This window comes from Gouania willdenowi, chromosome 17 (assembly GCF_900634775.1).
Source record: "Gouania willdenowi chromosome 17, fGouWil2.1, whole genome shotgun sequence".
In the NCBI taxonomy this organism is placed as follows: Eukaryota; Metazoa; Chordata; class Actinopteri; order Blenniiformes; family Gobiesocidae; genus Gouania; species Gouania willdenowi.
In genome coordinates this window covers 29,108,745-29,124,503 of record NC_041060.1, presented here as the reverse complement: position 1 = coordinate 29,124,503, position 15,759 = coordinate 29,108,745, and the positions used below count along the sequence as shown (strand labels likewise).

Below are 15,759 nucleotides of genomic sequence, written 5' to 3'. Positions count from 1 at the left end.
ACTGGGTAAGAGCCAAAATCATATTTACCTGTTTGCTGTTGTGACACGTGGCCTCGTTTCCGTTTACAGTTCCGCATTCGCTTTGATTGACAGTCTCATAAACAGGAAGTCGAAGCCTATTGACTGGGCACACTCGGCGATCGTTTCCATTTGTATAGGGGTCTATAGGACGAAGGAAGGACTTATATACATTAATGTATATGAATGACCACCGGCAGTAGACCATAGTAAAAGACTAGTTAGGTATTTTTTCACATTTCAAAAGAATCATACATAAACATATATTTCTCAGAAACTCCGGATATGAGCTTTAAGTTTCAGCTTTATGCGCAACGACTCACTGCAGACGTGAACGAGAGGAGACGGCAAAAAAAGATGTAAAAGAGTGATTATGGAGAGTCAACATTCCGGGCACCACCCAGGCTGAACAGTCATGAAAGACGCGCACAGACCCTACGCACTCACACTGCACTGTGCAATAGAGGACACACAGGGCTGCCCGGAGTATGTCACGTGACACCAGTTCCAACATGAATGGCAGTAACCAAGCAGAAATAACAACAAAGATTACATGGCCTCATTTCAGTGCCGCACATGACGTGTTACATATGACGTTGACCAGGGGCCTTAATTATAACCGTTTTGTTTCAGTCTAAACCCCGCAACCTCATCTGTGCATCTGAGACATGGAGAGGAGCGCAGAAGGAGCAGGAGATGTGTGCTTCGCTCGTCCGTGTAGAGCGCCATGCAGATCTCCTCTACACTCTCTGTGCAGAGTCTCTATACCATGCCTGTATTTAAGAGACATACCTACAACAAAACACTACTCCGAGAAATCAGAAATCAGGTGCTGTGATCAAAACACAGTGTAAGGATGTGCTTTAGGTCACAGAAATAGTGGCCATAATGTTACTGCCTCTAGCTTGTTGTACAGTAGATGGTTGGACTCCTGGCAATATCTTTTTTGAGCCCAGTCTAATCGACTGATATCGTGTCACTTTATATATCCTACACAGTGGCTCTATCACCCTGTAACCTTTACAAGGAAAAGCAAGGCTAGGATGGATGGATAAATGGCTTCAAAGGGTTTAGGCCCTGTGTGGAGGATTTTTACTTCATCAAATATGAGACAGATGTATAAATGCTCTGAAATGTGATAACATACTGGTACTGTTTGGACTTTAGGTAATGAGCAAAACGTTTTTTTTTTTTGTTTTTTTTACTTTTACAGCAATGGATATGCCAGCTGAGTTGACGGCCCTGAACATCACCCCACAAGGAGCCCTGCTGAAGTGGATCCCTCCACTTTCCATTGTGGACAACTATGTGCTAACTCTCACACACAACCAAGGTGAACTGCAAAAAAGATGCTTTTATTGATATGATTCACTGACAATAAAAAAAACACAATTAAAAAAAAACTACACCCCTTCTGGGTAATATCCCCTTGATAAAGTAGATAAAGCATTTTGTAATTACTATACACCACATTTTTAACTCAATTTCAATGTTATATTATTGGCATGCATAGATTACCATCATGAAAATATACTCATGGCAGGAAAATATTGACTGAAACTCTTTTCATTAATAGCCCCTCTGCTTTTCTTTCACTCAGTAATGAGGAGTACTCACAGCATCCAGCTTGTTTTTAGATGTGACAGGGACCAGTACAATTTTGCCATTAGAAAAGCATTAAGGCACGCCTTTTGAGCACTACTGCAAAGGTCTGTTTGTTTTGCTCACAAAACTGTTCAATATGCCTAGTTGAACCACTTAGCCATTTAATGAACACAGTATTACACTATTTACTTGCTGTGAGATGCTTTGTTAGTTTTCTATACGTATATGAGTAAGAAAGGGATGATGGAGAAAACTGTTTGGCTCTGCTGCCAAGGTGCAACATGCAAGCAAAACAAGTCATAAATGAATATATAAACAAATTTCAATAAAATAAAGATGCTGAACTATGAGAAGCAAAATGACAAAAGTAATGAATGAAGATTCATCACATCAATAATGTTAATAATAATAGATCAGTTAAAACAGGTTTGTAGTAACAGACATGATTCAAGTTTTCTCATTACTGATCAACATTTAATTAAGAAACTAAAGGAATTTAATGCCGAAGAAAATATTGTTCATGTTTTTTTGGGACTACTTGGTTTTGTCTAAAAGTAAAACAGTGTAACAAAAAGAACTGTACATTGTGTTTAGGCAATGGTTGATTCTTAAGCCTCTTTGATTTTTTTTTTCTTTAAATGTTATACTTTCTTTTGACAATGCTAAAATATGGTTAGTTGATCAATAAAGCATTGGATGCCTGATAAATAGTTTTAATGCTGTTCTTACTTTGATCCAAAATAGTTCCAAACCACTGAGATATGGTCACCCCCACATAGATTTCATCAATGAGCATTGAATACCATATAAAGAATTAAAAATATTAAATGTTGAAAATATTTATAGCTGTTTTTTTCTTGTTTTTGGTAAAGGGTTTGGTTTGTGTTGTTGTTGCTTCTCCAGAAAATATGTTTAACATAATAATAAATTAGGAAAACATGTTTCAAACTGCACAGATAAGTGACAGGAGAAGGATGGTTGTTTTTTAAACTGGATCCCCAAGTGGCAAAATGTTACAAGGACCACCCACACACCAAGCCAAGCCAAAAATCTACTACACTGCTGGATTTGATGTATAAATAAGGCCCTAACCAAATGGATGACTGCCAGATCATCTCAAATTTAGAGAATGTATCAATATGTTGGACACATATTTGGAAATCTGCCTCATTCAGAGTTTGGAGCAATGAAATTTAAGTATTGGACGAAATCCCTCAAGCACTTATGCATTAAACCAAGGTCAGGAAATCAGGTTTTCACAGTGCAATATTGGCAAAAAACATTATAAGCAGCAGCAACCCACTTCACATAAGAGATTAATGGAATATCATGAGGTAAATTATTTATACCGTACATACCTGCTGTTGCATCTGCGACACACTGGAAGTTAACAGCCGTGAGAGCCATGTTTAAGATCACACATTTTAACTCAAAGGACAAATTACCAGTATGAAATGTAATTGTTTATCCAAAAAATCTTTACAACCAACACATAGTAAACATTTTAATCTAATGCATCACTTCAGTAGTTTGTAATCAAAATTGGTTTTAATTTGAGTAATCGAACAATACAGAATTACTACCAAACTGCTCAACTACCTGCAATCCTGCTCCACAGTTATATAATCATCTGTCTTGTTTTTATTTTACATGTATCCTTATTTTACCTGGCAGTCTATTAGAGATCAATATCTCTCTTTACAAGAAAGACTTGGGAACAAAAAACATTACAAATAGCAAGGTTGGGAGTAACGCATTACAAAAGTAACGCATTTACAGTTATGTATTACTTTTTGCTGTAACGAAGTAATGTAACACATTACTAATAACATTTCTCTAATATTATACCCATTACAAATCTTAGTAACGCGTTTTAACCTGAGATGTGAAAAACAGCACCACGAACATGAAGAAACACCTGGACCGGTGCCACACTAACACCAAGTTGACAGAGAGAGATGCAGGCGCGGCGAAGAGGAAGAGAGCAGAGGACGAAAGTGCGTAAAAGAGTCAGACAAAGCAGCAGAAAATAAGTTTCTCTCGGTCTGCCGTGCTACTTGAACCAGGAGAAGTGAGGAGACTGGTGGCAGAGTACAGTATGTGGTGAAGGATATGCAGCCTCTGTCAACAATGGAATTGTTATTATTACAAACAGTGACATAACGCTAATCTCGGTAGGGTAGTATTCTGTCACCGTGCCGGGGCGAATGGCTGAGACTGAGGCTCGTACAGATCAGATTCCTGCTCTTAAATGTGCGGTGTAGAAGTTTTTGGTTTAGAAGTGGTTTTTGCGGAGACATTCACAGTAGAATTGCCCCTAGCTGGCAGCTAAAAATAACAGCAGAGCTGATCGGAGCCGCCGCCGTCATCAATTTGACTGGTGGTCATGTTATCTTGTGGCTGGTTTGCATTGAGCGCTCATAGAAAATAGTGTTACAATTTTACTGGTCACCATGTTAGCAGCAGTAAAAACCAGCGCACTAAAAAAGAGAATAAAAGAATAGAAACAAAAAGAAAGAGCTTGTGCGTCTTGTTATATCATAAGGCTGCAGGTTACATTATAGTTGTTTCTAGCTTTATTGTGTTTCATATGAATAGGCCTAGACTTTAAACATTTACAATATCCTCATCTTAACTTTCCAGACTTTGACTTTGTCTTCTTTTGTAATTCTGACAGGCATTGTTGCTTATGAGCCTTCACTGTGCCTATTACTGTAAATTAAGTTGTTAGTAGCGTACACAGTCATTATGCTATACTACATCACCCACCGCTGGATATATAATCAGCTGCAATAAACTATATTTTAGCATTTTAGAATGGTAGTCATACTTCTGCAGTCATTTTGGTGAAAGTAACTCAAAAGTAACTCAAAAGCAGTGTAACGCATTACAATTCAGACAGTAACATTGTAATCTAACTAATTACATTTAAATGACATTAACTACTAATACGTAATGTATTACATTTTGAAAGTAACTTGCCCAACACCCAAATAGCAGACAGAACACAGCACACAACAACCACAGTAAATAGATATTTGCAGACAGTTAAAAGAGCCATAATAATAATAATCTGATAATATAGATGTAAACTCTCCACAAAAAAATAACGGACTTAAGTTTGAGGGCAGATTGTAATTCCTGTCATTTGGATCGCGCATAATAGCTGAAGCTGGTTCTACCAATGTTTTTATCTGTAAATGGAATGTTTTAAGGGCAGTTCGTTCCACAATTTCAGCACTACCACTAAAAAGCCATGACCAACCCTAGTTTTTAACCTAGTTTTCGGGCTTGTGGGACGAAACTGATCAGCAGACCTCAAAGCTTTTTGGGGGATATGAACATTTAAGATGTCTGTGATTTGTTGGGGTACTAACCCGTTAAAAGCCTTAAAAACAAAGAGTAAAATCCTCAAATGAACTTTAAAATTGACAGGGAGTCAGTGGATTGAGGCAAGGACAGGGGTAATGTGTTTAAGGTGGTGAGTTTCTGTTAAAAGTTGAGCTGCTGCTTTTTGGACCAGTTGTAATCGTACAAGGCAAGATAAGTTATAGTCAACTTAAAGTGCATTACATGAGTTCAATCAGGTTGAGATAAAAGCATGACTCAGCTTCTAAAAAATAATTAAAAGACATTGATTTAATTTAAGATAAAAGGCTCAAATGATAAAGACAAGCTTTTACAACAGATTGATCTCATGGTTGGGCTTAAAAGCAGCTCTCTGTGAGGAACATCACATGCCAGACCTGGTCCAAACGCCATCACTTCAGTTTTTCATCATTTAAATTAAAAAAAATTAAAAGCCAGCCATGCCTTAATGTCCTCTAGACACTATAGTAAAGGCATCAGGGAGTTGATATAATTTATTTTAGGAGGGAGATAGTGTTGGGAGTTATCTGCATAACAGTGATAAGAGGGATGTATAACATAAGGTGAATATTTCTTCTGGGCTGCAGGGAGAACAAACAAACTTTTTCCTTCAACATGCAGTGATGTCTAGAAAAATTATCATCAGTGATAAAAACATATTATATTATAATATATGGGTTTAGCTGTTATAGAGTGGATGCAGTGGCATAACAGTGATGTCACCGAAAAGAAGGAAAAACATCAAGTATGATGGTACAATGATTCTACAGTTAGTGGCAGAGAGTCTGCCTTTGAATCTGTATTTTAGGGCAAGGCAAGGCAAATTTATTTGTATAGCGCATTTCATACACAAGGCAACTCAATGTGCTTTACGTGATAAAACATTCAACAGCTTAAAATCAATAAGAACATTCAAAATCATCAGTAAAATCAATTAAAATCATCAACAAACACATTACATCAACAACATGACCAAAAATCTCCCTCTTAATCATATGCAGTAGAGAAAAAAAGTGCCTTTAACTTTGATCTAAAAATGTTCACATTGGATGCTGACTTCAGCTCTGCTGACAGTTTGTTCCACTTCTTTGCAGCATAACAACTAAACGCAGCATCACCATGTTTACTGTGAGCTCTGGTCTCCACTATCTGACCTGTGTCCATAGATCTGAGAGACCTGCTGGGTTCATACCTGACTAACATGTCACTGATGTATTCTGGACCAAACCCATTTACAGATTTATACACCTGCAGCAGAACTTTAAAGTCTATTCTGAGGCTGACTGGGAGCCAGTGTAAAGACTTTAAAACTGGTGTAATGTGCTTTGACCTCTTTGTACTGGTTAAGACCCGAGCTAGATCCAAGTTAGATTTTTAGCTTCTGGTTTACATGTTGAATGTAAATTTTGAATGTTAAAGTGTTATGAAGTCGAATGCTTAGGTATCACAGTGGCCTAGTCAACACTTATTGTAAAGTTGACAAATCTTTTCCCGTATTGGTAAGCTGACATCGACTCCAAGGTCTGTAAACCTGGTGCAATATGCCTGGCCTGCACCGACCCTGACACCGGTTCACAAATTGTCATCATTACATGGAAAAAAGGGTGATCGATCGACGCTTTGTGGCATCATAAAACAAATGGATTTAAATAGAAAATAGAGTGCCTAATGATCATTTTGATATGACATGTATGGTCAAATGTTTGTAGTATAAGAAGAAAAGGAAGGAGCCTCATGCCAAGGGAGGAGGCTCTGTAAGTCACGCTCAGAGCTTGACCTGTATGCACAGACGCAGAAGCTGTGGATACAGGCGTGAATACAGAAGCTGCTCCTGCATCTGTATCTGTGCCTATGTGAATATAGACACGGATACAGAGTGCTGACGAGAGCTTGAACACATAGACATGGGTAAATAATCTCCAAATAATAAGCCTGAGCTGACAACGTCCTGCTGTCAATAGTTGTTTTGATCATTTTCACTGATTTCTCACATTCACCAGTTCAAATTGGACTGGACCGATCAGGACTAGATTTTTCTGTTTTGCATCAGTTGCTGATGTGCTGGTAATAAATTATTGTTATTTGGACACTTGTTCCAATGTTGATAAGACTGTTCTTCTACGACTTTGAAAATCAAAATTCTGATATTGGACTTATTTTGTTTTATTTTGCTTTTTTTGCACTTGTGTGACTCTCAGCACAGACTATGACTATTATTATTATTATTATTATTATTATTATTATTATTATTATTATTATTATTATAATAATAATAATAATAATGCATTGGATATATATTTTGGTCATTCAAAGCACTTTACATGGCATTATTATTTTACTCCACACTTAGTGGTGGTAAGCTACTATTGTAGTCAGCGCTACCCAGGGGCAGACTGACAGAAGCAAGGCTGGCATAGTTTGCCATCGGCCCCTCCAACCACCACCCAACACTCACTCACACATTACATTCATACTAGGCAATGTGGGTGATGTGCCTTGCCTATGGACTAAAGACTGCCCCCCACTCTTTCTATTTCTATTTCTCAATGGAATTCTCAATGACATCCGATCAAACTACTAACCAGGCCCAGCCCTGCTTAGCTTCTGAGAACTGATGAGATCGGGCAATGACAGGCTAGTATCGCCACAAATTTGCATGTGCATGTGCTTCTATAATATTTATAATAATAATAATAATAATAATGGTGGAAACAACATCTATACATATAATAATGCTTACAAGTCAAAAGGGAATAAACAGATAATTTGGCCCTTTACTTGGAAACCTTGACATAATGCGGCCTCTGGGCAAAAGTAATTGGCGAAGCCTGAAGTACAATAATCATGTATTTAAGAAGTAGAATATCATGTAGTATTTAAGAAGTAGAATATTATGAAGTAGTATTTAAGAAGTAGAATATTATGAAGTAGTATTTAAGAAGTAGAATATTATGAAGTAGTATTTAAGAAGTAGAATATTATGAAGTAGTATTTAAGAAGTAGAATATTATGAAGTAGTATTTAAGAAGTAGAATATTATGAAGTAGTATTTAAGAAGTAGAATATTATGAAGTAGAATATCATGAAGCAGTATTTATGAAGTAGAAGTTATGGTCTACTTGTTGAAAGCTGTTAAGTCAGTTTAGAAGAAAAAGCATATTAGTAATTAAAATTTAAATAAAAAATTCTTAAATTAAGCTGAAAGCTTTATTGTTTATAATGATACAACTTTTAAATGGCATAACTATTTGGAGACAATCTGAGTATTCAGCTTTCTAAGTTTAATAAAGAAATGTACATGGTGAAATCATATTTTCATTAATGATTTTCAAAAATGTTTAATTGCATTTATTTATTTTTGTCTGCTAAATCTTTAATTGATTTACAGTATCAATTGGTACTTCCAAGTCACTAGAAAGTTATTTCTATACTTTAAAAAAAAACTTTTACTCCCTATTTTCCATTTATTGATGAAATTGTCTGTCAGTTCAAGACATGGTCTGTCATTGATTTGATTTATTATAAGTCAAGTGGTGTTTTCACAATAACCATGCACCTTGATATTTTCAGACTACTACATGTGTAAGTGTGAAAGACTTAACCCTGTAATCTTTTGGATGTCAAAGCATGCCAAGTTAAATTGACTCATTTACCATCTCACACTTCCCTGTGTCATCTTCATGCTTCAATTACCGATAACAGTAAACATGTCTCTATTGCCATGGTGCCGTCAGAGAGTGCTTGTCATGTTATGTTGATTGGAAAAAGATTAATCTAACTAATGCAACCCAGTAGTTTTGGGGCAGTATAGTACAGTAGTTGGAGAGTCTATGTTTTTAATGTTGTTTTTTTCACTGGAATTTTCCACATAAGAAATGCTTTTTTCTCACACAATGGTGTCACAGCTTACTTACTTTTTTCAGAATCAGAATCACAATTCCTGTATTTTTCACAGGGCGATATTACTTACAGCCGCTCAAGAAATATTACAAATAAAAGAATAAACGTTAAACAAAGAAGGTGCTCCTGTGGCTGACCAGCACATCATGGAGTGGGTAAGACTCATTGACCAAGATGGCCTTAACCTTGGATAGGCTCCTCCTCTCTGTCACCACTGTCAGAGAGTCCACTTTCACGCCCACGTCACCAGCCTGAGTCTGTTGAGTCTGTTGGCGTCTGCGACCCTCAGTCTGCTCCCCCAGAAAACAACAGCGTAGAGGATCGCACTCGCCACCACTGACTCATAAAACATCCTCAGCATTTTCCTGCAGATGTTGAAGGACCTCAGATCTCAGGATTTCAGAAAATAGAGGTGGCTTTGTCGCTTCCAGTCCAGTTTATTGTCAGTCACCACTCCCTGGTATTTGTACTCCACAATGTCCACACTGACCCCCTGGATGGAAACAGGGCTGACTGGTCTCTTGTTCCTCCTCAGGTCCACAATTAACTCTTTGGTCTATGTTACATTGAGCTGTAGATGATTCATCTGACTCCATGTGACAAAGCTGTTCACAGCAGCACTGTACTCCACCTCGTCCCCCTCCCTGATACATCTAACCACTGCAGAGTCGTCAGAGAACTTCTGGAGATGACAGGTGTCAGTGCAGTAGCTGAAGTCTATGGTGTAGGTGGTGAAGAGGAAGGGAGAGAGTACAGTTCCTCGAGGGCCCCGGTGTTGGTGACCACATTGTCAGACACACAATATCTCGTACATACTGTGGTCTGCCAGTTAAGTAGTCCACAATCCAGGACACAATGGAGGAGTCAACCTGTATCTCTGTCAGCTTCTCACCCAGTAGGGCTGGATGGATGGTGTTAAAAGCACTGGAAAAGTCAAAGAACATGACTCTCGCAGTGCTCGTTGGCTTGTTCAGGTGAGAGCAGACATAGTTGAGCAGGAAGGTGATGGTGTCCTCAACTCCAACTTTGGGCTTGGAGGCAAACTGTAGCGGGTTCAGGTGTGGTCTGATAGATGGTCGGAGCTGCACCAGGATAAGTCTTTCCAGGGTCTTCATGATGTGGGAGGTCAACGAAACTGCTCAGTAGTCCTTGGAGCCATGGCACATGGCGTCTTTGAAACAGGAACCAGGCACCATGTCTTCCACAGCACAGGGACCCGCTGCAGACTCAGGCCCATGGTCAATATTATATATGGACATATGGAAGCTGCTTAAATACTGAGATCCCATTGAGGCATCACGAGTCGTGTCAATAAAAACTGTGACAAAAGTTGTCAATTTACTTACAAGCAAAGAGTTTCAATTTCCACCTGCTACGGTGCATTTTCACAGATGTGTAATATCAATGGACCAGTCAGCCTATATGTGGGTAGGTATATTAATCTCTAACCTTTTATTTGTGTGTTTTTTGTAGTCACAGCTGACACGTTTTTGGTGGAAGGCAACGCACAGGAACATCAGCTGTCCAACCTAAAGCCCAGCACCACATACTCTATCGCACTGTATGCCACTAAAGGACCCCTCACAAGCGGCACGGTCATCACCAACCTCCAAACACGTACGTAGCACTTTATTTTATTTATGTAATAATGAGTTTTCCTGTAGAAATCCTGAAGATTGGGGCGGTGTTTAGCTCAGTGGGTAGAACGCCCGCCCCATGTACAGAGGCTATAGTTCCTCACCTGCAGCGGGTCCAGGTTCGATTCCCGGCCTGGGACCCTTTCCTGCATGTCATTCCCTGCTCTCTCTGACCCCCTTTCCTGTCAAGCAACTGTCATATAAAGGCCACTAGAGCCAAAAAAATCCTTTAAAAAAAAAAAAAAAAAAGAAATCCTGAAGATTTAAGAGGCCTGTTTGAAGCTTTCAGGATTAATGTAGATTGGACTAGTTGTGTCTGAGAGGGTTCCTGCAGGTGCTATTTTTTAATTACAGCATTGTATTGTTATTTGAAATATTCTCTCTTTAGTTTGTGACTCAGGGCAACAGTGTCACACTGCTTCATTTACATTGTAATGAGGCATCAGCACTAAATAATTTTCTCCCAGGTGATAATTAGGGGGCCAAGCCCGCGGGGCTTACATACGCGGTTCCTTGGACCAGCGGTGCTAGGAACCCAATTTTATTCGTTCCGATTATTGTCATTATAGTGACTTTTTATAGTTCTGTTGGTAAAAGTGGCACTGCAGGCTCAACCGTGCCAGGTAGGGCGGTGCCCTTTGGAGGGTGGGTCCAGAACTCCCAGCTTACCTTGGCTGCAAAAACTCACATATGTCCGCCAGCAGGTGGCGCTATAACCAAGGTCAACACGTTTTGGCCTATAACTCCCACACCGTATGTCGCACATTCATAAACTTCATATCCACAGAGTCCTTAAATAGAACTAAAATCGCAAAAACTGGAAAACCTACTTTTTCAAACACCTCCTTGTGGTTTTGTCCAATCACCGTGAAACTTGGTGAGTATGATCTTGGGTCACTCCTGAGGCCATATCTCAAAGTTATTCACAATTGGTCAATGTGGGCATGGCTTAACATATAAATAAACATTTATTTCAGCTGAATTATTATGTTGAGGGCTGTAAAATTTACAGGGTAGATATTGAAGACCACACAGACCACCTATAACAAAAATTGCGCCACTAGGTGGCGTTATAATTGCAAACACATTTTGGCCTCTAACTTTCACATTTTAATTCACATCTTCATAAACTTCATATCCATGTGTTCCATGCATAGTTGCATCGTCCGACATAGGCCACGCCCACTTCCACGGCATATTGCTCTCGAAGTCACTACACATCAAAAACCTACTTTTTTGAATTCCTCCTTGGGGTTTTGTCCAATCAGCATGAAACTTGGCACGTAGCGTCTTCAGTTGGACCTGATCTAAAGTTGATAAAATAATTTTGTTGGCTCAAAATATGCGTGAATAATTACTGAGTAAATTTTTCTAGCTAGCTATAAAAATGCATAACTGTTGCATATCTCAGTGAAAATAAATGCCAACAACACCAAATCTGAGATCCTTTGTGTGTGACTGTAAGGGTATGAGCAAAATGTTAATAATTTACGCCACTAGGGGGCGCTGCAAATATGGAAAATTTATATTTCTTAAATGGCACGACCGATTTTTACCAAATTTGGTGGGTATGATCTTGGGTCGCTCCTGGGGCCGTGTCTCAAAGTTAATTGCGATTGGTCAAAGTGGGTGATTACAACATAACATATAATTAAACAATATTTCAGCTGAAGTATTATGTTGAGGGCTGTGAAATTTACAGGGTACATATATAAGAGCACACAGATCACCCATACTAATATGTGTGCCACTAGGTGGCGCTATAATGGGTGCAAACGCATTTTGGCCTGTAACTTTCACATTTCAAATCACGTCTCATAAAACTTTATATCCACCTGTTTACTGCAAATGGCACGTTTGCCTGTGTCCTGATGCTCGCCACAAGCCCGTCTTCCTTTGTGACGTACTTCCATGGGCTCCACGAAACCTGGGGGCAGAGTCGCGCAATAAGTCTTGGCCCCCTTTCATAACTGCTTGCAGTTCTGGTTCATTTTATTATTCATTCAGATAAAAAACAAAACAAAAAAACACAAGCATTTGCAACAAAGAAATACAGATGTATCAACTAATTACCACTGCTGCGATGACAGAATTTACTTATATTGTAGTTACCAAGTAAGACCCATTTATATGATAAGCTCAATTACAAAGGTCATGGAATTTCGCAATATTCATATTAATATTAGATGTAGCCTTTTTTTTAATCATGAAAGCCTGATTTAGATTAAGGGGCATTTTAATTCTTTCTAACAGTGTCTGGGTTTGATTCCCTGGAAAGTGTGCATCGTTTAGCCAGGTGTGAACACACAACATGCTGGTGCTGATCAAGCATGCAGGCTGTTGTCTAGATGCAAATAGAAGTTTCAGTTGCAATCTTCTACAAACTAACAGGAAAATTAAGGCTTCTAATATATTTAGCGGGCAGAAAGTGGCTGTAGTTACACATGCATGTGGGGAAAAAAGCTTGTTCACCCACTCTTCACTTGTTTATAGTGTTAGGGAAGCGGTTAAAGAGTAACTAAACCCCAAACCCACTGAATGTACTGTATTTGGGTATTAAGTAGTGATGTTGATTAATCCTAATCCCACTCTTCACACTTTAATAAAAGTACTTTAATTTTACGTATTTTGTTGTAAAATGTCGGAGTTAGTGGTGTCTAAGGATTGAACCCCGGCTATTACAATTTAATTTTGGTATTGGCTTAGATGGATTCTTTGGATTACGCTGCGTCATCAACTTTAACTGTTGGCCCCGTCCCTCCTATAAAAGCTGAGAGGAGGGAGGAGGGTTTCCGCCAATCAGAGCCCTCAGTGAGCATTGATTGACAGCCTCAATGAGGACGTCCACTGTGTTTTTTTATTTCCCCCTAGTGGCAGGTCAGCAGAAAGCAGGGATTTAGTTACTCTTGAAAGCTGGTATCCAGAGTTTCTGAGAAATGTCTCGATATCACGTCCTAAACAGCCTCACTTCCTCCCACTGCCTTTCCCAATCTACCAGAAGCCACGCCGCTACTTTTCTGCATGCACATCGTGGAACATAACAAAGTTGCATCGGGTCACATTGATAGAGGTCTACGGGTCAGGTAAGAGCCAAAATCATATTTACCTGTTTGCTGTTGTGACGCACGGCCTTGTTTCCGTGTACAGTTCCGCATTCACTTTGATTGACAGTCTCAAAAACAGGAAGTTGAAGCCTATTGGCTGGACGCACTCGGCGATCATTTCATTTGTATAGAGGTCTATAGGACGAAGAAGGGACATATATACATTAACGTATATGAATGACCACCAACAGGAGACCATAGTAAAAGACGAGTTGGGTATTTTTTTGCATTTCAAAAGAATCATACATAAACATAGATTTCTCAGAAACTCCGGATATCAGCTTTAAAGGGGACATATCATGCTAAATCCACTTTTTTAGCCCTTAAAGGCATTTTGTTGTATATTTAGAGTGCTTAGAAGTACAGAAAAAATCAAATTAGTCTCTTCAGGTGCTCTGTAGATATCTTTATATTCTGTTTTGCTCATATTTTTCAATCTGTTTCGATTTTTCTATTCTCTATTACGTTTTTTGAACTATTTCATCACAATATTTGCAGCGGAACTGCCAAATTAGTACATCAACTCCAGGTCCAACACTTCGAGCAATCCGCCATTTTTATTTCTCGCTTTTATTTTGTAGTCCAAGCTCAAGGATGCCGAAGTTACGAGAGGATAAGTCAAAATGTTGGGTTGTTGGATGTAGTAATCCACACGCTTCATTACACCGTCTCCCAGCATCAGAACCTTTTCAAAGTGCCTGGTTGAGTTTTTTTTTTTCACGGAAATGTACCCACATCTGTAGGTAAGGTCATTTTTGTGTGCGCGAAGCACTTCAAGGACGACTGCTTCAGCAACCTCCGCCAGTATAAAGAAGGATTTGCCGAAAGACTTTGTCTGATTGAGGGTTCAATTCCTTCTATCTTTGGAGACGACGAACAGAGCACTTCGGTAAGCTGTAAATAACGCTAAAAAGTGTGATGATACGACGTCCCTGTCATTGTTTTGTTAGCATTAGCAGTTGCACCGTCTTCATATGTTAGCGCTGTGTGCTCGTTTTAGATCCTTGATGATTTGGCCTACGTGGTTTAATTTAAGTCTAAAGTTTTCATTAGTCATTTCATTTTGCCGTTTTTGTCTTTGAAAAGACTGTATTAAAATGCATTTCGTGAAGTTAGCTTGGCGCTAGCGTTAGCTCAGTGCTTGTGTTAGCTCACTTGTTAGGGTTCTGCAGGTTCATCATCTTCATTTTCATCTCGCTCCACTGGGTCCGACTCTGGCTCAAACATGTAAGGCTGGATGGACAAGTCTTCTGTTGTTGACATTTTGTAAATAACCTCTGAATAAAAAGTTTATGCACCGCTACATAGCCGTATCTCTTCTATCAAACTACAAAAATGGCCGAGCAGGGTGGAGTTGAACCGAGTGTCACCTGAAGAGGGGGCGGGGTATGAAGTGTCTCATTTGCATTTAAAGAGACCGCACCAAAACGAGTTGCTCTCAGAAGCACATCAGAAAAGGGGCCTGTGGAGCTATAATAATGAGGAATTCAGACCCAAGCATTGCAGTTCCGCTTTATATAGACCACAACTGTATGATTTATATGTAAAAAAGGAAGGATTTAAAACCATGATATTACCCCTTTAAGTAAGCAGGCTTGTAATTGGAAGGTCACCAGTTCGAATCCAACCTGGGCACATTACTGTGAAATGTTGAGAAAGTCCCTTGACTCAAACTGCTTGTGTTGTACGTCGCTTTGGATAAAAGCATCTTCTAAATGAAATTTTAATTGTAATGTTAATCAACAGCACATCAAAACGAACAGCTCACTGATGAGTTTTTTATGGTTTGAAGCCAGTCCGTTTAAGAGTGTGAATTCATGACTATAACAATTATATAGTAAATAAGAATTTCCTAAACCCGTTAATTTCCTGAAATAACCACTAACGTAACTAAATTCCCATAAAAGTTGTTTTATAAACTAAAGATGACTACAATCAGTAATGCAAACAGTAATAGTAGCATTTAAAGCTGGGATAAATTGGAGATATTAAGGCATTATTTCCCCTATATAAGCCATTATATGCTGTTACAAGGCTGATAGTTTTACTGAATGATCAATGCTACACATTAAGTTGTTTGCTTCAGTCTGGTAGTAAAAACACATAAAGGCATATAAGGCCCCAAA

The 15,759-nt window shown here is 38.8% G+C and overlaps 1 protein-coding gene across 5 annotated transcripts in view; it reads left to right on the top strand.

Moving 5' to 3' along the window:
- tnr (tenascin R (restrictin, janusin)) overlaps positions 1 to 15,759 on the top strand; it is a 327,598-nt gene that overhangs the window by 242,996 nt on the left and 68,843 nt on the right. For all 5 annotated transcript variants that reach the window (XM_028472320.1, XM_028472321.1, XM_028472322.1 and 2 more), the window contains 2 exons: positions 1,232 to 1,351; positions 10,366 to 10,509. In XM_028472320.1, coding sequence (XP_028328121.1) covers positions 1,232 to 1,351; positions 10,366 to 10,509 — 264 coding nt within the window. The remainder of the gene's footprint in view (positions 1 to 1,231; positions 1,352 to 10,365; positions 10,510 to 15,759) is intronic.